The sequence below is a fragment of the Cololabis saira genome, chromosome 9 (assembly GCF_033807715.1).
Source record: "Cololabis saira isolate AMF1-May2022 chromosome 9, fColSai1.1, whole genome shotgun sequence".
Taxonomy (NCBI): Eukaryota; Metazoa; Chordata; class Actinopteri; order Beloniformes; family Belonidae; genus Cololabis; species Cololabis saira.
Window position 1 is genome coordinate 44793498 of NC_084595.1, and position 25843 is coordinate 44819340.

Here is a 25843-nt window from a genome sequence, read left to right on the forward strand (position 1 = left end):
GTACATCTTGTATTTGCTCGGGTTCTTGATGTCTTTTGGAAAAAAAACCTTGTTTTGTCCTTGCAAGAAAAAAAGAAGAAAACATTCAAATGATCTCTTAACTGCTTTCTTTGCTGTAGTTGCCAGCAGCTGTGGTGCAGTGTATGTGCAAGTAAAAGAGAATAAACTCTTATTAAAGAGTGTAAACAATGCTACTGTAAGGGCGGAAGTGGCCTGGCACCGCACCGCGCGGGGCGGGTCACGTGGTTCGGGGTAAGGGCGGAAGTGGCCTCCACCGCGCGGAACGGGTCACGTGGTTCGGGGTAAGGGCGGAAGTGGCCTCCACCGCGTCCAGCTGCAGCGTCGTCTCCGTCGGGTAGGTGAAACTCCTGCAGGTCCAGCAGGTTCGGGTCCTCGACCCGTCCGCTCGGGTCCGGCTCGGGTCCGGGTCTTCCCCGGCTCGTCTAACAACTTTCCATGGTAGCAGGTTCCGTTAGCTCGTTCCTCCGCGGCTCGGAGGAACTCCGGTAGTGGAGGTCGTGGACCGGGTCGGACCGGTATGCGACCCCCGAACCCCCCGAACACCCCACCCCCTGATCTGGTGTTCATGCAGCCGCTTCTGTCTGAACGGAACCAGAACCAGAGCCCGTCTCTCGAGAAATAAAAAAGTTTCTGCTGAACAAAACCAAAACAAAGATGGCAGCCAGCTCTGGTACTGGATCTGGTACTGGACCTGGACCTGGACCTGGTACTGGTCTTGGACCTGGTACTGGACCTGGTCCTGGTCTTGGAACTGGATCTGGATCTGGTCCTGGTACTGGTGCATCATCAGTCAAACTTTGTTTGTATATTATGATGGAAATATAAATACAAATGTGTTGCAATCTTACACACTACAAGACACTCAGGAAATCATGCCAGATAGAAGAATCTTCTGCCCTATCTGGCATGATTTCCCAAGTGTCTTGTAGTGTAGTAATCTTCTGAGAAGATTCATTTAAAAACATTTAAAGGGGACCTATTATGGCATTTAATGTATATTTTAAACAGGCCTTGAATGTCTTAAAAACAATCTAAAGCTTGTTTTTTCTACATAAATCAGAAATTCAGCCTCTGGGCCATGTCTATAGTTTTACCGCTTCTAACCTCATTATCTATGAGGGATTCTGAGGGGCAGGGCTATGATCATGAGGCTCTGTGCTGATTGGCTGCCTGAATGACATGTAGCAGGGGAGGAGACAAAGCCTCTCCGGGCTGAAGAGCAGCGGCTCCGTACACTATTAAAGCATGTCCCATGCGAGCGAGCGTCAGCGACAAAATCAATTCCATAAAGCCTGAATTACGGTTCTGCGTTAAATCGATGCGTACCCTACGCCGTAGGCTCTGCGTTGGTGTAACACGGAACCATAAATCAGCCTTTAGTTCCCTGAAGAGGGAACGGGTCACCTCGTCTTCACACTAACTCACACAGGAAGATTTAATTTAATTCTAAACAGGTACACCACAGTTATTTACTCCGATTCCTCATCATTTCATTTCTTATGTTACAAGACAAATGAATCATGTTAACTGTAAAGAAATCACAACACTGAATTTTCACAAATGACAACTTTATGGTTAAAAAAATAAAAGAACATAAGTTGTATATAAATAACATTTATGCACTATTGCTGGCTCAAGGAAGGACCGTGCGTCTTCTGAAGGTGTCGTTGAAAAGATTCAGGTGCTTGGAAGATCTGAAACCGTGAGCGGCTCCGGTGCTCCGGAGCTAAGCTAAATACTTAGCCCATGCAAAGATCATACTTGTAGACCAATATAAATAACATTATATTTTTCAAATTAACGTTCTTACCGCTGACTCGTGTGCAGTTACCGGGTCCGTTCTGTTGGTACTGATCCTTTTATGAGGGTAATTGTCGATGCAAAACCTCATTTTAACTGTCCCTCGCTGTGGAAACAGCCACCGCTGCTGAACAATGGCTGAAGCTCCGGCCGGCGGAGTTGGTAGTGGACGTGGTTTCAGCAGCGGAGGAGACCGAGGCGTGGTTGCATTTTGCTTACGTAACGAAAATGCGCAAATCTGAATGGCTCGTAGATCCACATCACACTGGACGGATCATCCGGGCGGCTGTACAGACACTGCAGAATTTGGTTGCTTTCCTCCTTCTCTGAGTTGGCAGGCTGAGGGGAGACCACTTTATATATGTTAAAGACAGAAAAAACCTGGTTTTTCATAATAGGTCCCCTTTAAAGCGACCAGATGCTGCTGTCTCACTGGAACCACATGTCTGATATGGTTCTGTGTGCTGGTCCCGGTGCTGGTCCTGGTTCTGTGTGCACAGCCGGGCTCTGCTGAGCTCCTTGGTTACGGGGCGGTGGGCCCCGCGGGCCTCGTGTCTGCATGTACTGATTCAGTGTTTCCTGTGCAGGTGCAGAGCCATGGATCTCAGTGGAGCCCAGGCAGGTGGGGGACCGGGCCGGAGGACCGGCAGCCCCTCTAGGGGGGGACCCGGTCCCGGACCGGGACCACAGACCCCCCCCAGGCCCAGACTGAAGGTCACCCCGTTCCACAACAGCCCCATCGTGTCCCGGGACGGACCTCTGCGCAGGAAGAGAGCAGCAGCCGGGGCCTCTCCTGGGGGCCCGGTCCTGGGGGCAGCAGCTCTGCCTGGGGGCCCGGCCAGAGAGAGGCCCGGTCCTGGTTCTGCTGGTTCTGCCGGCCCCCCCACCACCACGGCCGGGAGCTGGGAAGAGCAGAGTCCATCTTCAGGACCCCCTCAACAAACGGCTGCAACAGCACCAGTAAGACACGTGTGAACACGTGCACACATGGGGGGAGGCCATAGGAGTCTGGCCTAGTTGGGTTAATTTAGTCATTTTGATGTTGTTGAGCGAATAATGAGGCGAGATGTGTTTTCTTTCCTCCGAAGCCTGCAGGCAGGAAGGCACCAGCTCTGGCCCCGGCAGTCAAGACCCGGTCTGGGCCGCTGGCCAACGCAAAGCCTTATCACAGCCGCAAAGGCCAGGAATGGAGAGCTGCCGCCGCCGTCAAAGCTCCAGCGGGTCAGTCCAGTCTTTCTGCTTTCAAACCTTCCTACATGGAGTGGAACTTAGGGCCAATCCCAATGTTCACCCTACTTTCTACCACTAGCCCTCACCCACTACCACTTCACCCTAAAAATAGGTAGGTCCCTTGTAATGTTCCCTAGGGATTGGGACACCACTTGCTACGTCACTGCGTGGTTTACGTTCGGGTACGTAAGCGACTGCGTAGTTACGTTTGCACATACGTCACACCATATCAGGAAGCCCAGAGATAAAAGATGTTTTAATTTCAGCTGTAGTGCTGTTAATATGACACTTTATTAAGTTTTAATATTTTTTCAGGCGTAAAAGTAACCGTTAAGATCCCCAACCTGGGCTCAGTTTATCCAAATAACGCCTGGTAAGAAATTTGATCCCATGTTTTCGGGGATGAGAAGAGCCGCCGGCCTGGGAGCTGATTTATGTTTCCGCGTTACACCAACGCAGAAGGTGTAACGCGGAACCATAAATCAGCCTTTATTCTGGCGAGATCTGAAAAGACTTTGAAACCACGGGCAAGCAAGTGATTATGTACATTCACTGAGTGAATATTATGAAAGTAAAATATATATTTCTCGCTAGAAATGTAATCAAAACGTATTTTTATGCAGAAACTAACTCAAAATATTGATTTTATTCACTAAAAATGAGAAATGTCTGCCATGTTTTTTTGTTTGATTCAGTTTGCAAATGATGACGTAAAGCATTCTGGGAAATTTTTCTGGCCCTCGGTCAGCGAGTCAGCATCTGAAATCCCTCACTCTGTAGGGTTAGATTCATACTCCCTACCCATCGTTATGTCCACTAGCCCTACATGCAAAGAGGAATTGGGACACCACTACCCTCACGGGAACGCACAAAATTTAGGGGTAAGACTGAAAAGTAGGGGTAGGGGGGATTGGGACTAGGCCTTAATGACTCTTTTCAGAGGTGAATGTGATGGGAACAGTAAGGCTTATTTGTATAGCACATTTCAACACAAGGTCATTCAAAGTGCTTTACATCAACATTAAAAGCAGCAAGACACAAACAGTAAATAACAAATAAAATGATAAGAAAATGATAAGAAAAGAGGTAAAATAATAAAAAGCAGAAGTTGTTAAAAGTAAGGGCAATAGAGCACAGCAGGAACTTCGCGCGGTTTTCAAAAATCATAATATTTAAAGGGGACCTATTATGAAAGACAGGTTTTTTCTTGCTTTAACATATATAAAGTGGTCTCCCCTCAGCCTGCCAACTCAGAGAAGGAGGAAAGCAACCAAATTCTGCAGTGTCTGTACAGCCGCCCAGATGATCCGTCCAGTCTGATGTGGATCTATGAGACGTTCAGATTTGAGCATTTTCGTTATGTAACCAAAATGCAAATCACGCCCACAACCAAACACGTGTCCTAACTGCATGAGAGCGTCCGACTATCGTAGCACTGCGTGACATCGGACGCTCTCTGTCCATCTCCCTCCAGCAACTTTATTGAGGTTTTTGTAGTGAAATGAGGAGGAATCATAGAGATAACTTCTCATTTCAACTAACTGGATCAGCCGTTCCTCCTCCATGACTGTTTCCTACAGCGCTTTCAACCGGCTTTCAACGCGAGCGGCAGGAACCGGCTCAAAACGGCGCGCCGCGTCGCGCAGCTTTGCTGCGGCCAGTTAGGACAGTCCAATAGAAAATAAAGCAATGGAATTGATTTTGTCGCTGATGCTCGCTCGCATCGCATGCAGTTATGACACGGTGTAACTAACTCCGCCGGCCGGAGCTTCCACCATTTTTTCGTAGTGGTGTATCGCATCATCGCGTCAGGCAGCTAATCAGCACAGTACCTCATTATCATAGCCCCGCCCACTCAGAATCCTGCATAGATAATGAGGTTAGAGAATGGGAAGATAAAGACATGGCTCAGAGATTGAATTTATAATTTATTTAGCAAAAACAATCAAAAGCTTGTTTTTAAGACATTCAAGGCCTGTTTAAAATAGGGATTAGACGCCATAATAGGTCCCCTTTAATTTAAGAGTAGGTCTACAGGAAGTTTGTTCCACTGGTGAGGAGCAGAATAATTGAACGCTGATGAACCTTGCTTGGTTCTGGTTCTGGAACCACGACAAACCAGGGGTCTGGGAGCTTCATAGGAACTAACAGATCCAGATGAAGCTCAGGGGTCTGGGAGCTTCATAGTATATTATTATTATTATTATTATTATTATTATTATTCAGGAGTGCAGGCAGAAACGTGTGTGCAGACTCGGTGAGACGGAGCTCAAGCAAGTGTTTTCCAGGTCCCGGGAGAACAAGAGGGTGACCGTTTCCGTTCATCGTGTGCTTACAGGTGGGAGGAGGAAGAAGAGGAAGATGGGAACGTACAACCTGGTCCCCAAGAAGAAGGCCAAGGTTAAGCACCAGGAGAAGGTACGTGCTTCTAGTTGTCTAGTTACCCGCTCCAAAAAATCGGGATGAAAATATATATATTAAAAAAAAAAACATGCCATAAAGTTTGAGACCGTAAGTTGTTGCTGCATTTTCATTCAAGAACAAAAACTCTTCAGCATCCTGTATGGGTGGTAGTCCAGTACACGTACCCTCCTCTTCCTCAGCCGTTCCTTCGTCACACGAGTAACATGTGATTTTTGTCTCGTCTTGAAAAAGTCATGGATGTCCCTGGAAAAGATGTGGTCATGTTTCTTTTTCTTTCTTAAAACAGGTAACAATAGCTGTTCATTCTCAACAAATTTGTCCTTTTACTCAGAAGGAGGAGCCAGAGGCGGCTGTGGAGTTCCCAGCTGTGACGGAGGAGGAGTCAGGGACCCCACACAAGGCCGGTGTGGGGTGCCAAACTGTGAAGGAGGAGGAACCGGTGACCCCACCAAACGCCGCCCAGGCTGGGGAGAAGAGGGCGATGAGGGGAGAGTCTCCGGTGGCCTCTGGAGCGGGGAGCCACGCCGAGTACACGGAGCTGGCCCTGGACTGCCTGGACCTGAAGGCCCAGCAGGAGCTGCTCTCTCCCCCCCTCGCAGGTGGGGTGACACCACCCAGCACCTTTACATGCATTACAACAGCATAACATAAGCATACCCACATTATATCTCTACTGCAGAGGTGGAAAAAGTACAAAAATATTGTACTTAAGTAAAAGTACAAATTTTCTGCTTGAAAATTACTTAAGTAAAAGTAAAAAGTACCCATTAAGAAAATTACTTAAGTAAAAGTATAAAAGTACCTCAACTTAAATATAATAAAGTACAAAAAGTACATGGGTTAAAATGTACTTAAGTACAAAAGTAAAAAGTACAAAGTACAAAGTACAAAATTCAAAGTACAAAATTATTTTCAAAAGGATTGCAAAGAAATGAAGAATCCAAGAATTTGCTTACAACTCTAAATAATGGTGATATTATTCTGACCCCTTTAGTGTTTGTTTCCATCACCCCATTTTAATTTCTCCCTTTGCTCATCACTGCTGCTGTCCCCCATTGGCCCCGCTGACAGGTCTACCCCCAGCCTGTAGTATGCAGTGAACATTAAGCAACCCCAGCTGATAAAGGATGAGACTTTTGAACTTTTAAATGCCAAAACCACCTTAGAAGGGGTGGAATCAAAGAATGGTGCGCATGGACCATGGATCTATTATAAAACGGCATGGACACGCGTCGGCTGCCGCTCAAGGCTGATTTATGGTTCCGCGTTACACCAACGTACCCTACGGCGAAGCTCTGCGTCGATTTAACGCGGAACCATAATTCAGGCTTCAGTCCTCCTCGGTACTCGACGCGACGGCGGTTCCTCCGGCCTTCCGGCCCGCCTCTGCGGCGCAACTCTCCCGGGAGCTGCGGCTCCTTCTCGGTATATTCACGCGCCCCCCTTCCTTCCCGTCCGCCTCATGGTTCCGCGTTAAATCGACGCACACCATACGCCGTAGGCTACGGCGTAGAGTGTGCGTCGCCGCGTACCCTACGCTGTAGCTCTGCGCCGGTGTAACGCGGAACCATAAATCAGCCCCCGCTGTGCTGTTCTTTAATTTGTAGCGAGTAACGACGTGTCCAATTTTAAATGTAGCGAATTAAAAGTACGATTATTTCCTTGAAAATGTAACGAAGTAAAAGTAAAAGTACAGAAAAATGAAAGTATCAATAAAAGTACAAATTCTCAAAAATCTTACTTAAGTAAAATAACGAAGTACTTGTAGTTCGTTACTTTACACCACTGCTCTACTGCGATCCATTCTTCTTTTCTTTTTTTTTTCTTCTTCTTCTTGCAAACAGAAAAAAGAACAAAAACGTAAACAGGGGGTGTTTACGTTAAAAAACTTCTGGAAAGTGACAGGAAGATCGTGTTTTCTATTGATAAACTGATGCACAAACAAGCATGAGTGAAAAACATGAAGTTTATGATGGATAATAGTGAATATTTCATAAAAAGAGGTGCAGATGGTTGGTGTCTACCAGACTGAGATGGTTCTTAAGAATCTTTTTGGATTATCAGTAATTTGTTGAGAAAAATTGGATAAGTTGCAGCCCAGACAATATTGCAGTAATTCACATATGGAAATAGGAAACTGTAATCCAGAGTGAAGTGAGCAGGGGGATGATGATGGATGTTCCTGCACAGGTCTGGCGGCGGATGCTGAGTCTGCAGGAGGAGACCTGGCGGAGGAGCTGCCTCTGTGCTGCTGCCGGATGGAGACGCCCAACGGAGGGTGGAGCTCCTCCACCCCCGACCAGACCTGCATGGCCATGGAGAGCAGCGACGGGACGGTACTACACCACAGGCTTCATTTGATTTGATTTCAGGGTTCATACATTTAGAAAAAACCTGGAAAAGTAATGGAATTTGAAGATGTAGTTTTGGAAAAATAAGTTCACCCCAAAAGTTTTGGAAAAGTCATGGAATTTATTTTTCTCACTTAATGATAACATTTAGTAATAACAGGTAGATTTTAAAATTGATCAATAAATATTTCATATCAAAAAGTCTCACGCGTGACATCATGCCCTCTTGCGCATCATACAGATCGGATCGAGTGACCACATTCTCCAACAGTTATTACAGTTATTACAGTTATATGAAATTACTATAAAACACATACTACATATACTACAACATATTGCTGGTATATCAGTGTTAGTTTAAACAAATGTTTATTTTGTATAAAACCACAATTGTCATTAGATCTCCACTGTAGTGACTTTATACATAGTTTTATTCCTATATTTAATTCATACATTGGTGTTTTAGAGGGTCATGTATAGTCATGGAAACCTGCTGCCAAGTCATGGGAAAGTCATGGAAATTTGTTGGTTAAAATGTATATGAACCCTGTGATTTGATTTGAAGATTTTATTTCGAACATGCATGTTAAAAAAAATAAATACAAAAAAAATAAAATACACACACACATATATATATATATATATATATATATATATATATATATATATATATATATATATATATATGTGTGTATATATATATATATATATTACACCCTCCAGAAAAATGCGGGCTAAAATCTTTGATTATGTGATGAAATATGCAGGGTTTTTGTATGATTTTTTGCAGTGAAATTGCAGGGAGTGGCGAAATATGCGAAAAGTTACGAAACATGCGAAAAGTTTGCAGAATATGCAGGAAATGTAATAAAGGTGATTCTTCCTGTTCTAACTGGGCTACTACTGAATAAAAGAGATTTTAATGACTTCCTATAATAAACAAGCATGCTAGAAACAAGCTGCATCACAGACAAATTTTAGTTATTTTTTATTGTCTCAATTTAAGCATGGCTTAAACATTCCTGAGTCACAAAATTGTAAAATTAAATAATTGCTTCCTGCTTTATAAAAGTGAGGTAGAACAGAATCTGTTATGCTACAATACTGCTCCCAAGTATTTCTCTTGAAGCCGGTGAAATCCTGGAATGGCTCCGCCATTGATTACTTTTTCATTCAGGAATTTCCTCATCGTAGGACGGTCGCTCTTAGAGAGTACAGCACTGTCTCAGAAAATTAGAATATTGTGATTTTCTGTAATGCAATTAAAAAAACAAAAATGTCATACATTCTGGATTCATTACAAATCAACTGAAATATTGCAAGCCTTTTATTATTTTAATATTGCTGATCATGGTTTACAGCTTAAGAAAACTCAAATATCCTGTCTCAAAAAATTAGAATATTCTGGGAATCTTAATCTTAAACTGTAAGCCATAATCAGCAATATTAAAAAGTTTCTTTGTATCTTTTTTTAAATTGTGATATGTTTTGATGGTTCTTGATGGTTGCAGTTTACGTTAGTAGTCCTAAAATGCTGAATGTGTTTATATCTTTGGTCTCCCCGTAGCTGAGTCGTTGTCAGAGAGCGGTGATGAAGCAGGAGATGATGAGACCGTCCAACACGGTGCACCTGCTGGTTCTGTGTGAGGACCACCGGGCCGGCATGGTGAAGCACCAGTGCTGCCCCGGCTGTGGACTCTTCTGCAGGACGGTGAGGAGGAGCTGCACACACGTCACATCTCACCCAGAAGTACTAGCAGGTCCACGCGGTGCCGTCGGCTTCAGGGGAGATCCACCGCTCCCCGGTAGACAATAATGGCACTTTTCCACCAGCACCTACTCAGCTCGACTCGACTCGGCCTGGTTTCTTTTCCACTACAATTCAGCACCTGGAGTAGAAGTAGGAGGTTGGAGTGAAGCTGCTGTGTCGTATTTGATTGTGTATCTAAACGAAGAAGACAACAACACTAAAGATGTAGAAAATGCACTGCAAAAACTCAAAATCTTAACAAGAATATTTGTCTTATTTCTAGTTAAAATGTCTCATTTTTAGTCAAACAAATCTCATTACACTTAAAACAAGTGTCATTACCAGAAAAATAACTTTTGACAATTTTCACCTGTTTCAAGTAGATTTTCACTTAAAATAAGTAGAAAAATCTGCCAGCGGAACAAGATTTTTTTGCTTGTAATGAGAAGATAAATCTTGTCCCACTGGCAGATTCCGAAAAAAAAACGAAAAAGATCGAAAATGGAAAAAATTAAAACGGAATGTGTTAAAGAATGAAACTGATTTCCTCCGTCTCTGTTTCCTCCCTGGATCTGTTTGGTAATTCTGCCCCACGATGTTTCTGAAAGCCGTTCTATCAGCATTCTGAGAGCTGATTGGTCCTTACAGCATCATTAGCTGCAATACTTGTTGTTGAATCTCAATATAATACTAGTATTAATATATGTTGCAGAACTACAGTCATATAATTCATGCAACAGCTGAAAAAACTGTTTTAATTACAATAACCCAAATCAATATCGGAATCGAATCAAATCAGATATTGATAATCGATTGTCAATCTTAAGAATCGGAATCAAATTGATTCTTGACATTTGAATGGATCCCCAGCCCTAGTTTTGAACTGTTACGACTGAAATCTAACTGAGACTTCACCTGAACCTCTGGAACCAACGCTTGTCTTGCTTCTCTCTCCCCAGGGAACCTTCCTGGAGTGCCGGCCTTACGGCAGCATTTCCCACCGCTTTCACCGCAACTGCGCCTCCATCCTGAAGGACCGCAGGTTCTGCCCCCACTGTGGAGAGGACGCCAGCGGGGCGGTGGAGGTCACGGCCTCCAGGGCTGACCCGTCCCCCTCCGTACCCAGATCAAACCTGGGGCCGTCTCTCCCCGCCGTGGCCACCCTGCCGTCAGTCCCAACCTCGCCCGCCGTGCCTCAGATCCTGAGAGCAAAGAAGAGCAGTGTGCCCCGGAGGAACAGAGACGAGAGCCCCAGCAGGTAAACAGGACCGTTCCACCATAGACATTTATACGTAGACGCTGCATCGAGTGTTCTTGCTGCTGCTGCGATACGTCAACGTCGCCGCCATATTGGATGTTCAAGACTGCACTGTAAACTAATGGAAATGGACTTATTTTCATAAAGCACCTTTCTACAAAGAAATGTACATTTTACGTCTCATTTATTCATTCACACACGCACTAATATACTTGGGAAACAGTTAGGCACCAAATATAAAGTATTTAATTTTCTCAGATGGCAAAAATAAGAACTTTATTGATCCCACATAGGAGTAATTCATGTTATATCAGCTATAGAGAACAAGGTAGTGCCGAAAAACAATATACCGTATTTTCTGGACTATAAGCTGCTACTTTTTTCATAGGTTTTGAACCATGCGGCTTATACAAAGGTGCGGCTATTCTGTGGATTTTTCTTCCACCGCTAGGGGGAGTGCTAACCGGAATTAGAATCAAAACTAAGACAAAATAAATGCAAAGAAGAATACGCTACTTCTTCTTTAGCAGATAGAAGTAGAAGCAGATTTCAAACAGATAAATAGATAAATAAATACCGGTTATTTTCTCTTGGTCCTGTCCCGTTTTAATCAGCAAAGTTGCTGCCGTGTTAAAAGACACTGTTAGGAAAGATCTATTTAGGTACAAACATGTACATCATTTACAGTTCAAAATCCTTCTGTACATGTAGTAAATATCTAATCTAACAACATAAATATCTGCGGCTTGCATATCTTTTTTTCTAAATAGAGCGGATGCGGCTTATATACAGGTGCGGCTTATAGTCCAGAAAATATGGTATATCCCCCCTCACAAAAATAAGAAAAATAGAGAAACATATTTTCTCATCAACAAAACATGTTTTAAAATTTTCAAGTAAAAAAATAACATATTTGACCCATTTTTCAGACAATAAAATAACATTTGAACCATTTTTCAGATAAAAAATAACATTTGAACCATTTGATTTGATACTGGTAGCGAGGAAAACGTGACCGTGTCACCTGGTCCTGTTTGCGGGATGGAGTAGACGATGACGTGTCTACAGAGCAGCAGTAACAGCTTTTATTGTCTGACAAATGATTCAAATGTTATTTTATTACTTGAAATTTTTAAAATATGTTTTGTTGATGAGAAAATATGTTTCTCTATTTTTCTTATTTTTGTAAGAGGGATATATATTGTTTTTCGGCACTACCTTGTTCTCTATAGCTGATAGAACATGAATTACTCCTATGTGGGATCAATAAAGTTCTTATTTTTGCCATCTGAGAAAATTAAATATATTATATTTGGTGCCTAACTGTTTCCCAAGTATATTAGTGCGTGTGTGAATGAATAAATGAGACGTAAAACGTAAATTTCTTTGTAGAAAGGCGCTTTATGAAAATAAGTCCATTTACTTGTATTAGTTTACAGCGCAGTCTTGAACATCCAATATGGCGGCGACGTTGACGTACGGCTCAGCGCTCGATTGAGCGTCTACGTATATAAGTCTAGGTTTGTCCTAATACTTTTTAGGCCGATACCAATGTTTTGGAAATGACGTGTTCGAGACTACACTCCAATACATTTCAACACAACCCCACCCCATTGCACCACCACATTTTAAACAAACAAACAAAACACAAATGAAGTTAACTAAACAAACAAAAACGTACAAAAATAAGAAGAAGGAAAAAAGGGAAAGGAAAAAGAGGAAGGGGTTATATCTATACATTGGAAATGTTTGAGGCATCTATCTTTTCAACCTGATGTAGAACTGGTTGCCATATAGAATAGAAGTTGAGGGTCTTTTGTAACATATGGGATCTGTCCTAACCCTCGTCTCCTGCTGGCTGTGTGGCAGGTCCAAGGACGAGGCTGCACATCCTGCAGACAGGCTTCCCAAAGAGACGCTGGAAAACATCCTGATGGCGTTGGACGATGAGAAGTAAGGTCAACCACCAAACGGAGGTTTGCAGTCGTGAGGTGAATAACTGATGGAAACCTTTCCTTGTTTTTAGTCTGAAACCGAAGAAGGCCAAGTACCCCACCAGGCAGCTGTACGTGTCGGCCAAGCAGGGAGACCTGCAGAGAGTCATCCAGCTTCTAGGTAAGGCCGGCCCGGGCCGCTCTCACACGCTCAAATACTGCACAGCTGCTGCCCAGCTTCAGCCACAGCACGGGTCGGCAACCCGCGGCTCTAGAGCTCTTTAGGGCTGCCCTAGTGGCTCCTGGAGGCTTTTCAAAAATGTTTGACCTTTTTTTTCTTCTTTTATATTTTTTTCTTCTTTTTTTCTTTTTCTTTTTTTCTTCTTTTTTCCTTTTTTTCTCTTTTTTTCTTCCTTTTTCCTTTCCTTTTTAATCTCAACCTTTTTCTCAACATTTCGACTTTTTTCTCGAAATTGTACTTCAACATTAATCTCGACATTTCAACTTTTTTCTCAGAATTTCGACTTTTTCCTCAACATTTCGACTTTTTCCTCAACATTGCGACTTTTTTCTCAAAATTTTTTTCTCGACATTTCAACTTTTTTCTCGACATTTCGCCATTTGTCTTCATTCTAAGGCTGATACAAGACTTTACATTTTTTGCGGCTCCAGACATATTTGTTTTTTGTGTTTTTGGTCCAATATGGCTCTTTTGGGTTGCCGACCGCTGAGCCACGGTAACTAAGAAGCGTGATTGGTTTATTACAGTTGATGGAAAGGACCCCAACTTTGTGATGGAGGGTCAGAACAAGCACACCCCACTTCATGCAGCGGCCGCTGAGGGTCACCAGGAGATCTGCCACATGCTTGTCCAGGTGAGGCCGAGTGGTCGAGCCATTCCCCGTCCATAACATTCCTCACACGATTTAGATGAAGTGATTCACCGCAGACATCGTCCACCCTTACTCTGAAGTTTTCTTGTCAAGGCATGTTATTTTGCCTTCTGCGGTTCATATGTTTTATTCGTAGCGTAAGCGGCTATTCTAACGGTAGCAATATCGACTGTTAATTTTCTTCTTCTGTGGTTTTTTTTTATACTGCGACTCGGTTTAACCGGTGAAGCCGAGCTGTTGATTACTGTATGGTTTTTACCAGCCTAACGTTGTTGGACTAATAAATCCCAGCGCACGGGGTGCACTTGACCGGCGAGACAGTGTCACACTCAGCTCCAACACACAACCGTTGTCTTTTCCACGGGTGAAATAAATATATATTCTCATCCTAAACAATCAATCAATCAATATCCGAATCAAATCGGATCGCATCAAATCCTGATAATCAATTCTGAATCTTAAGAATCGGAATCAAATCGATTCTTGACATTTGAATCCCCAGCCCTACTAACATGGTCCTGGACAATTCTGACTAAAATAAGGTTAAAATGCTCAGACTTTTATTTGACTGAAACTTGACACGACTAAAAGGAGAATGAACGTGAGTAAAACTAATAAAAACTAAAGTGACAGCTTGACCCAAAGACTAGACTGAGACTAGAATGTAAACAGGCTGCCAGAAGCAACCGTAGTGTGCGGGGTGTGACGTGCTGGTGTGTGTCCAGGCTGGAGCCAACGTGGACATGTTTGACGAGGAGCACCGGACCCCGCTGATGGCAGCCTGTGAAAACAACCACCTGAACACGGTGAAGTACCTGCTCAGGGCCGGAGCTGCCGTCGGACACAAGGTGGGTAGCAGCGCTGCGTCAGTCATCATACACGTTCTAAAATCATGGCATGTGTTCTCTTTCAGTTTTCTGACACGAGAGCCGTATCAGAAAACCTCCAGATTTGTGCAAAGCCTGAATGTCGCCTGTTCAGCAAAAGTGTCAAATGTGGCATAAAAACTTTTTTTTTTGTGATCAAATTTTTTTATTTATATTTCATCTTTTTTTTTTTATCATACAGTATATGGTGCACTGCAAAAACTCCAAATCTTAACAAGAATATTTGTCTTATTTCTAGTTAAAATGTCTCATTTTTAGTAAAAAAAAAAAATCTCATTACACTTAAAACAAGACTCATCACTGGAAAAAACAACAATTTTCCCCTGTTTCAAGTAGATTTTCACTTGAAATAAGTAGAAAATCTGCCAGTGGAACAAGATTTTTTTGCTTGTAATGAGAAGATAAATCTTGTCCCACTGGCAGATTTTTCTACTTATTTCAAGTGAAAATTTACTTGAAACAGGTGAAAATGGTCAAATAAGAAGTTATTTTTCTGGTGATGACTCTTGTTTTAAGTGTACTGAGATTTTTTGACAAAAAATGAGACATTTTAACTATAAATAAGACAAATATTCCTGGTAAGATTTTGAGTTTTTGCAGTGTTGAATGACCTTGTGTAGAATTGTGCTCTACAAATAAACGTGTCTTGCCTGAAGTGTGAACTGTGTTGTTGTGTTAGGACATCGTGGGTTTCACGTGTCTGCACCTGGCGGCCAAACTGGGACACTACGACGTGGTGCAGCATCTGCTCAGCAAGGCGTCCAAGTACATCAACTATCAGGTAACACCCCCCCTAAACCCCTCTCTAACGGCTCATGTGGATGAGCAGCAGCAGGAGTGTGAACCTTGGCTTGTCTGTGCAGGACGACGGCGGCTGGACTCCCATCACCTGGTCCATCGAGCACAAATACAAGGAGCTGGTGCAGCTGTTCCTGGCCAAAGGTTCTGACGTGAACATCAGAGACAAGGTCCGTTTCCTCCACACAGTTCTACACCGGATCAGACACACATGTGCTGCTCAGTCCTCGCTTACGGTGGATTCACACTGAAGCGTCAAAAATGGCCCGTGGCGGCTCGGGACGCCTACATCGCTGCTGCCTAAAGCCCCAGATACAGGACTGTCTCAGAAAATTAGAATATTGTGATAAAGTCCTTTTATTTTCTGTAATGCAAAAATGTCATACATTTTGGATTCATTACAAATGAATATTATTTTAATATTGCTGATCATGGCTTACAGCTTAAGAAAACTCAAATATCCTATCTCAAAAAATTTGAATATTCTGGGAATCTTAATCTTAAACTGTAAGCCATAATCAGCAATATTAAAATAATAAAAGGCTTGCAATATTTCAGTTGATTTGTAATGAATCCAGAATTTATGACATTTTTTTTTTTGTAATTGCATTAAAGAAAATAAAGAACTTTATCACAATATTCTTTCTGAGACAGTCCTGTACTTGCTGTTTGAGCTTGCGTTCACGTCCGTTCACGTCCGTTCTCGTGCACCACCAACTGCAACGTCGCTCACGTAGTACGTGAGGAGAGCACGTCGTACCGGCGGTGACCGATAGGGGGCAGTAAACAGAGCAACAGTTGGAAAAGTGATTAAATATTTAGAAGCAGCGGTAGTAGCAGTAGCAGATTAGAACAAAGAACAAGTTTACATGACACCATTGGATGAAGAGATTATAACAGTGCTTTGGTTGCTTTAGTCTGCTGACGCCTGCAGTGGGCGGAGCTTTCGAGCTGCGCTGCAGAACTGGAGGGACAAACTGCATATAGTATATATATCTATATAAAGCTGCACATCTTCAGTTTCCTATTTCACCATGGATCACACTTTGGGAAGCCTTCTTTATATTTCAGCGTTATTTCCCCGTAGATAAGAGAGAGTTTGATGCTCCTTAACCAGGTTGGTCCTGGATCAACATCAACCATCATGAAGCTGCAGTCTGTCTGCGGTGAACTCTGACACACCGGCTCGGAGCGTCTCAGGTCATGATGTTTAAACTGTGTTTTGTGATTAATAAGCACGGTTTTTAATTATTTTGCGTTGAATCAATGTAGCAAATAAAAAGACCATCCAGCTCCTCAATCATCAGATACGTGTTTCACGTGATCAGTTCAGGTAAAAACGGCAGTCAAATCAGCAAAAATGTCAGTTTGCTGGATGAAATATATTAATTCCTGATAAAATAAGTTTGTTAGTGACAGCTCTGCTCCTGTACGCATGTGAATGAGTGTACGTTTGTGTGTACATGAAAGTACAATCTGCATTGAGGCTTCTTGCTTCAGGAATCCTGGTCTGTGATTGGTTCGTTCATTCGTTTTTATTTATTTCGTATTAAAAAAAATATTTAAAAAAAAGTATTAAAAAAAAACAAGAAAAAAAAATAAGAGAAACAAATACAGGTGGGCATTCCACCACATAAAGAAAAAAAAACACATCAAAACACATATTTCAGTTACATGTTCGAAAAGGAGTGGGGGGGAATTATAAACTTATTTAATCCCACCCCCTTTCCACAACTAAACATAAATTATATGCCTGTATTTACTTTTTATACTATACACTAATTTGTATAAATAAATAAATATAATTTTTACAAAAATAAGATAATGATTGGACGCTGCCTCGGCGTCGCCGCTTTTCATTTGCATAAAGTTGAGATTTTTCAACTTCGAATTGACGCTCTGGAATCCTCCGATGCCACCGACACCTCTCGCAGCGTTTTCATAGAAAACAAACGGCAGCCGGACGCCTATGACCCCCGTGACGCTTTCAGTGTGAATCCAGGGTCAGTCCTGGCTCAGCTCAGCAGCATCGTCCTCTTCGTGTCTGTGGAGCAGTTCAGTACCAGCTGATCCGGGGCCATGTTGACCCAGTGGTGGTAACACCGTTCCAGATGTGTGGTCGGGTCTGACTCCCACCCGGTCCTGTGACCTCTGACCTCTGGTCTCCCCTACAGGAGGAGAACGTGTGCCTGCACTGGGCCGCCCTGGTGGGCTGCGACGACATCGCCCAGTCCCTGCTGGAGGCGCGCTGCAGCCTGGACTCGGTCAACGTCCACGGAGACACGCCGCTGCACGTGGCCGCCAGGGAGAGCCACCTGGACTGTGTGATGTGAGTCCCGGCCCGGCCCCCCGCCCACCTCCGTGTAGCTCTGGCAGAGGGAAGGACGGCTGCTTTGCAGGAATGTTCCTCATATGGCACTTTTCCACTAGAACCTACTCAGCCCAACTCGACTCAGTTTGGTTCTTTTCCACTAGGGGTCTAACATACCGAGTAGATACTTTTCTGTAACTATTCTGCAGAGGTTCTAAGCTGCTGAGTCGGCTGTATCTGACATCATCACACTACAGGCCACCGATTGGTCGGGGGGTTGGAGTCAGACGTCTGAGTCAGGAGGAGGAAATCAGAGAAAGAGACTCTGACGGCGGCTTCTTCTTCATTGGGGGGGCTGCTGATTCCTGGCACCGACAGGCCAGATGCTGCACTGGCCACGTCTTTGAAGAGAGGTAGTCGTCCATTCCTCATCCCACATGTGACCTTGTTTTCCCGTCTGCAGGTTGTTTCTGTCCCGCGGAGCGGACGTTACCCAGAAGAACAAGGAGGGACTGACCCCTCTGGACTCGTGCCCCGGCGGCTCCAAGGTGTGGGCCGCCCTGGACACCAACAAGAAGCTGACAGACGCACGGAGAGGACGGGCCAGCCAGGGGGAGAGACTCCTCTGCAGGTGGGAACTTTTTTCTTGAAGTGCACAATAAGACAAATGTTCCCCTCTCAAATATGTTTTCTCCTGCATGGGCCTGATCCTCCTCCGTACCTCACCCATCTGGTGGAGGATCAGGATCTGGCCGTGCTCTGCTGCGTCTGTGACTGGACTTTTACCAGCATGTCCTCCAGGATCACGGCAGCACGTCTGTCCAGCAGCTGCAGCTTAGCAGGAGTGTTTCCTGAGGACACCTGTGCTCGGCTGCTGAGGCGTCCATGCGTCCCAGCTCCAAATACCGCTCATTTACCATATCTGCCCCAATATAAGACGGCCCTGATTATAAGACGACCCCCTCTTTTTCAAGACTCAAGTTTGAAAAAAGACTTTTTGAACACCAAATTCAATTTTTATACAGAAAATAATTGCAGTACATCTGAAACAAATTATTATAACAATATATTCAAGAGAAAAAGCATCTTATTTTGCCTCATTCAAGTCATCATCTTGAAGTTTGCATCATAACTTCTCCTCAGCTGCTGGTTTACCTGCCGATCTTCCACCCACTTTTCTCCAGATTGTCGCTACGTTTCTCCATTTTCTGTTATCTCTTCTCTTATTTTCTTCTCTTTTCTTTTTTTACCGCTATTTTTAATTTTTCGTCTTCGTGCTACCGCTATTTTTATTCTTTGTAGTTCAGCATTGGCTTTAAAGATATCTGGCTCCGTCTAGTGTTGTGAATGGGTATAACGTCTACACCCCCAATGGAAGACGACCCCCACTTTTTCAGTCTTATTTCAATGCAAAAAACACCGTCTTATATTCGGGCCAATACGGTAGGCTTTCTCTGTGACTGGATGTTTCAATGGGATGTTTCTGTCTCTGTCCTTCCCTCAGGGATATTTCTCGGGGCTACGAGGCCGTTCCCATCACCTGTGTTAACGGGGTCGACAGCGAGCCGTGCCCTGAGAACTTTAAATACATCCCAGACAGCTGCACCACGTCCCCGCTGCACATGGACAAGGACATCACTCACCTGCAGGTGAGACCCGCCGCTGCTGCTGCTGGCGGTTCTGCTGGTTCTGGTCCCGTTACGCTGCAGAACGCCAGACACAAGTACGAGTAAGAGCTACCTGCTGGAGTCTAACCGCTGTCTGTCCTGCAGCACTGCAGCTGCACAGACGACTGCTCCTCCAGCACCTGCATGTGCGGCCAGCTCAGCCTGCGCTGCTGGTACGATAGTGTAAGTACACACACACACACGCGCGCGCACACACACACACACACACACACACACACACACACACACACACACACACACACACACACACACACACACACACACACACACACACACACACACACACACACACACACACACACACACACACACACACACACACAGAAAACTGAACTAAAACCCGTTGTTGCATCACGTGTCATTAGCCAATAAAACCTTTGCAGACGCAAGCCAATTCAAAAATGTTGAGAAAAAAATCGAAATGTCGAGAACAATGTTGAAGTATAATTTCGAGAAAAAAGTCGGAATGTTGGGAAAAAAGTCAAAATTTTGTGAATAAATTGTAAATGTTGAGAAAAAAGGGCAAAATTTTGACTTTATTCTTGAAATTGTATTTCAACATTAATCTCGACATTTCAACTTTTTTTCGACATTTCGACTTTATTCTCTAAGTTTCACTTCAACATTAATCTCAAAATTTCGCCTTTTTTCCTCAAAATTTCAACTTTATTCATGAAATTTTGACTTTTTCCCAACATTGTACTTCAACATTAATCTCGACATTTCGACTTTTTTCTCGAAATTTCAACTTTTTTCTCGACATTTCGATTTTTTTTTGCACAATAAAAAAATAATCTTGTCATCGTAGCTGCATTGCAATTTGTTTTTGATGTAACGTAGCGACAGAAGACACCTTTATTGTTTACAAGCTGCTCTCCGGGGTCGGCGGCTTCTCCGGGGTGTGTCGGTTTATAAGAATCTTTTTGCCCAGAAGAAAAAAGAGCGACAACAACGACCTATAACTATGTTCTTCTCTGGAAAAAACACTCCTGCACCGCGGCTTTAGGACAAAAAGACGCTACAGAGCGAGTCAGGATGCAGCGGCTCAGAAGAGCAGAGAAATACACGCCAGTCACAGTTGTCCTAATGTACTAACTGTATTTTTTTCATAATCCTTTTTCATTTTCTCCCGTTCAAATCCAGTTAACCGGGTCGCGGTGGGGCGGGGCTGATCTCCCCAATTTGAAGCCTTGTATTAAAAAGAAAAGGTTGCTACATCGCGGATTTCACCTATCACGGGTTCTTTTAGGAACGTAACCCCCGCCAAAAACCAGGGATTACTGTATTTGCACGTGAAACTGGGACAATTTAGTGACGAAGCCTGCTAATGGCCGACCGTAACCGGGGTAACGAGGCCGTAACCGCCGTGTGTGTCCTGCGACAGCGGCCGGCCCTCAACGGCAGGTAGAAGCTCCCCTCGCAGGAGAAAGACCTTTGTGAGGGAACATGAACTGTGTTTGAGGAGGAATAAAGGTTTTGGGTTGGTGCTTGTGCAGGACGGCCGGCTGCCGCCGGACTTCTGCCAGTGGGAGCCGCCGGTGCTGTTTGAGTGCAACCACGCCTGCTCCTGCTGGAGGAGCTGCAGGAACCGGGTGGTGCAGAACGGACTCAGGTGAGACACTCTCTCTACACGTGTCCTGCAGCACGCCGGACACAACACGGAGGCTTGCACAATTCCACATGTAGTCAATCCATTTGGGTTCAGTTGTGGCAGTTACACTGATGACGTTTAGATGACACATATATGTTTTTATATATATATATATATATATATATATATTGTGGCAGGATGAGGCTCGACTCCAGAGGTTGGTAAAACACGTCTTTATTCCGTGACAGCGGAATCCAACTGACCAAAAGAACTGTCAGTTGACAACTGTAAACTAACACACGTTGCTAAGCAACCAAATAAATGCTTGTGACCACGCCCCCTTCCATACAGTCCTGATGGGTGCGAGGTCCGTTATTGTGTCCGCCACAATATATTTATATATGGGTCAATGACGTGACGCCTATATTTTCTGAAACAGATTTTTTTTCAATTCAAAAAAAGGTTTAAATGGATACAAAAAATACCATATGACCTACCTGTCCCACATATGGACTCACCTGAATTTTACAAAAAATACTAGTTATTTTGGATTTTTTTGTTGTTTTAAGCATCAAAATGTCATGTGGTGCGACCGTCCGACCACGACTCTTGTTTTGAAAACTTTTTTTGAAATCACTCTAAATGTATTTAAATCAATCTTCTGCCCTATCTGGCATGATTTCCAAAATGTCTTGTAGTGTGTAAGATTTATACACGTTTATATTTATATTTCCATCATAATATACAAACAAAGTTTGACTGACGTCCATTTTATGAAATATCATGTGGCGTGACCATTAAAATAACAACCATTTTTGTATAATACGGAAAACTTGTAAAAAAAAAAGATGTCAAGATATTAAGGAAATTAATTTATTTTAATATGAATCATGGTTGCACCACATGACCTTTTTTAAGGCTAGTACCAATTCATCTTGACAAAAAACTGAAATCACTTTATTTAAAATTTTTACATGAATGTATGTGTACACAACATTCTGAATGTTTGAACTACTGCAATAGATAGAATTCTTTTTTTTATTATTTTAAAATTGAAGTTGAAAATCCTTATTCGTCATTGACCCATTTATATATATATGTATATATATATATATATATATATATATATATATATATATATATATGGATGAAAAAACACGGCTGGCTGCTGTTTATTTCATCCCATATCAGTAGACAAAAGTAGGTTCCCTTGTTGAGGAGGAGGATGTTTGTTTTTGAAGTATTTCTCTCTCGTGGAGCTGATTTCTTGAACACAATTCAAGGGGTGTGGCTGAGATAACGGCCTTGTCTGTTCCAGCGTGCGGCTGCAGGTGTTCAGGACCCCCAAGATGGGCTGGGGGGTGAGGGCCATGCAGGACCTTCCTCAGGGAACCTTCATCTGCGAGTGAGGACACGTCTGTAGAGAGGAAGTAAAGCGCTGAGCGCGAGCCGACCTCTGACCTCTGACCTCTGACCCCCCTCTGGTGCTCCGCAGGTACGTCGGGGAGATCATCGCAGATTCAGAGGCCGACAAGAGAGAGAACGACTCCTTCCTGTTCACTCTCGACAACAAGGTGACTGCTTCATGGGAAATAACCCTCTTGAAACCTGTTCGAGCAAAATGTGGGTCTTTTAAGCCCACCGTACTGGCCCGAATATAAGACAGTGTTTTTTGCATTGAAATAAGACTGAAAAAGTGGGGTTCGTCTTACATTCGGGGTCTAGACATTATACCCATCACAACGCTAGATGGAGCCAGATATCTTTAAATGCTGAACTTAACTCCCCAGGCCAAAGCCAACCACGAAGAAGATTAATAAAAAATAGCGGTAAGAAAGACAAGAGAAGAAAATAAGAGAAGAGATAACAGAAAATGGAGAAAAGTGGGTGGAAGATCAGCAGGTGAACCGGCAGCTGAGGAGAAGTTATGATGCAAACTTCAAGATGATGATTTGAATGAGGCAAAATAACATGCTTTTTCTCTCGAATATGTTGCTATAATCATTTAGTTCATCGCTCCGATATACTTTTGCATTTTTTTTTGCCTTTTAATACATTTGTCCATTGATAAAGTCACTGCTGCTGAACGCTCAAGGCACGACTTACGCAGTGGACCCTCAACAACAACGAGTATGCTGCCGAAACAAAACCCCCGTAAGACTGAGTCAAGCTCTGGCTCAGACCCCACTGTTAGCTGCGCTCAGTACACGAGTTGTAAAAATAAAATCAGGGGGGATGGTGGATTTGATCATATGGGGACAGATAATTTGTGCTGATTACAAATAATATAATATATTACAAATAATAGCAGTGACCAAAACACCTGCAGAAATACTGCAGGAATGACATAGCAGCAGTTAAATGCAGCCTTCTGTAAGCTTTAAATATCCACTGGGCTTACATCAAATACATCAAAACACAACAATAAAAAACACTTTTCTGAACTTATCAATATGACTCTGTCCTTCACAGGATAAGTAACATGGATCACTGCAAAAACTCACAATCTTAACAAGAATATTTGTCTTATTTCTAGTTAAAATGTCTCATTTTAGTAAAAAAAATCTCATTACACTTAAAACAAGACTCATCACTGGAAAAAACAACAATTTTCACCTGTTTCAAGTAGATTTTCACTTGAAATAAGTAGAAAAATCTGCCAGTGGAGCAAGAAGTTTTTGCTTGTAATGAGAAGATAAATCTTGTCCCACTGGCAGATTTTTCTACTTATTTTAAGTGAAAATGTACTTGAAACAGGTGAAAAGTTATTTATCTGGTGATGTTTTAAGTGTAATTAGATTTCTTGACTGAAAATGAGACATTTTAACTAGAAATAAGACAAATATTCCTGGTAAGATTTTGAGTTTTTGCAGTGCAGATACAGCCGACTCAGCAGCTTAGAACCTCGGCAGAATAGTTACAGAAAAGTATCTACTCGACACGTTAGACCCCTGGTGGAAGAACCAAACTGAGTGGAGGCGAGTGGGGCTGAGTAGGTTCTAGTGGGAAAGCTCCATCACAGACTAAGACGGTGTGTGACTACCGTGTCTCCGGCAGGTGGGGGACGTCCACTGCATCGACGCCCGGCTCTTCGGCAACGTGGGCCGCTTCATCAACCACCTGTGTGAGCCCAACCTGCTGGCCGTGAGGGTGTTCACCACGCACCAGGACCTCCGCTTCCCCCGGATAGCCTTCTTCTGCAGCCGGCCCGTCAGAGCCGGAGAGCAGCTGGGGTAGGTCCTGCCGTATGCTGCCCCCCCCCCCCACCCCGGGGTCTGTGCTGGGGCTGGAACTGACCACTGATGTGTCTCCTCCCCAGGATGGACTACGGGGACAACTACTGGAGGGTGAAGAGCAAGTACCTGAGCTGCCAGTGTGGCTCTCCCAAGTGCCGCCACTCCGCCGCCGGCAGATAGACCTTCTTCTGACCTTCCTCTGACCTCTGACCTTCCTCTGAGCTTCCTGCTGACCTCTGACCCTCCTCTGACCTTCCTGCTGACCTCTGACCCTCCTCTGACCTTCCTGCTGACCTCTGACCCTCCTCTGACCTTCCTGCTGACCTCTGACCCTCCTCTGACCTTCCTGCTGACCTCTGACCCTCCTCTGACCTTCCTGCTGACCTCTGACCCTCCTCTGACCTTCCTGCTGACCTCTGACCCTCCTCTGACCTTCCTGCTGACCTCTGACCCTCCTCTGACCTTCCTCCTGACCTCTGACCTTCCTGCTGACCTCTGACTTTCCTGCTGACCTCTGACCTTCCTCTGACCTCTGACCTTCCTCTGACCTTCCTCCTGACCTCTGACCTTCCTGCTGACCTCTGACCTCCCTCTGTCTGAAGCACTGAACCAAAGACCTCCCCAGCTGCTGCCAGCGCTGCTGCTGCAGCGGTGTGTGATCTGGGACTCCCAGACATCGGTTTTAAGCGGCAAACAAGATTCTGCACCAAACACAGGACCTAACTTATTAATGTTTTTACAGGAAGCGTTACTTTTCTGTGTGGAGAGCTGTGCAGCAGGAGACCGGGGTGTAATCGTGACCGCCCGGAAGGATATTAGCGTTTCTAGTTTCTTTTAGTGTAGTTTTTTAACTGAAGATGAATCATGTCGGATCACACTTTGTAGTTTTGTAAACATGCTTTTTACTACATTTGTTTGTCAATTAAACACTTGAAAAGCAGCTTTTCTCCGGCTTCTTTTCCTGACTCTGGGAGCCCTTGACCTCCGCCACCTCCTTTCCTTTCCTGCACCGGTCCGGGAGGTCGGCGTCAAGACCCTTGTCAAGATCCTCGCTGATTGAGGGAATGTGCATGACGTCACAGATGCGACTTCACGGCGGGTTACGCTGACTGAGTGACAGAAAGACTGAGTGTCAGAAAGACTGAGTGGCAGCGTAAACTTTCAGTTTGAGCAACTGGAAAACATCTAAAATAGGAAAGAGCTGTTGTGCGATCGACTGTACTCATAGATTTAGCAAGAAATCAGAGTTATCGTTTTACAGACTGCTGAAAAATAATCTTAAGAGAGACAAATGGATCACTGCAATTCACAGAAACAACTGGATTCCAGGCACCGAAACGTGGATTTGTGGTTCCCATTTTGTATCAGGTAATGTTGGATTTTTGGGTAGCTAACGTTAAACGGTCAAATCATAAAGTTTGGTGTCCTCATCACTTTAATTTCTACAACAAATCCTGCCTTGAAGTAGGAGCCGATAATCGGCTGTTATCCGCTATGCTAGCCATTTTTGCTGATGTTTTTCCACTCAGTGCGAGGAAGGGGGGCGTGGTCCAGTGGGGAAGTGACGTCAATGCTGTTGTGCCACAGCGTAGCTTAGCTGTCCAGTTATCAGTGGGTTATTAATTTTATTCACAATTATTATATAATAATAATAAAGTCGACTATTTATCA

The 25843-nt window shown here is 43.8% G+C and overlaps 1 protein-coding gene across 1 annotated transcript; it reads left to right on the forward strand.

Moving 5' to 3' along the window:
- Positions 1-297: 297 nt before the first annotated feature.
- On the forward strand, positions 298-24678 carry LOC133450779 (histone-lysine N-methyltransferase EHMT1-like). Its single transcript, XM_061729656.1, has 24 exons — positions 298-355; positions 2409-2781; positions 2910-3042; positions 5390-5469; positions 5807-6074; positions 7666-7811; positions 9394-9537; positions 10536-10834; positions 12704-12787; positions 12861-12949; positions 13537-13643; positions 14387-14509; positions 15228-15329; positions 15412-15516; positions 17521-17675; positions 18121-18288; positions 19162-19306; positions 19430-19507; positions 20842-20957; positions 22255-22341; positions 22432-22510; positions 23994-24169; positions 24256-24365; positions 24647-24678. The coding sequence occupies exons 2-23, from the start codon at positions 2419-2421 to the stop codon at positions 24350-24352; spliced, it is 3144 nt and encodes a 1047-aa protein (XP_061585640.1). The 5' UTR covers positions 298-355; positions 2409-2418; the 3' UTR covers positions 24353-24365; positions 24647-24678.
- Positions 24679-25843: the final 1165 nt, after the last annotated feature.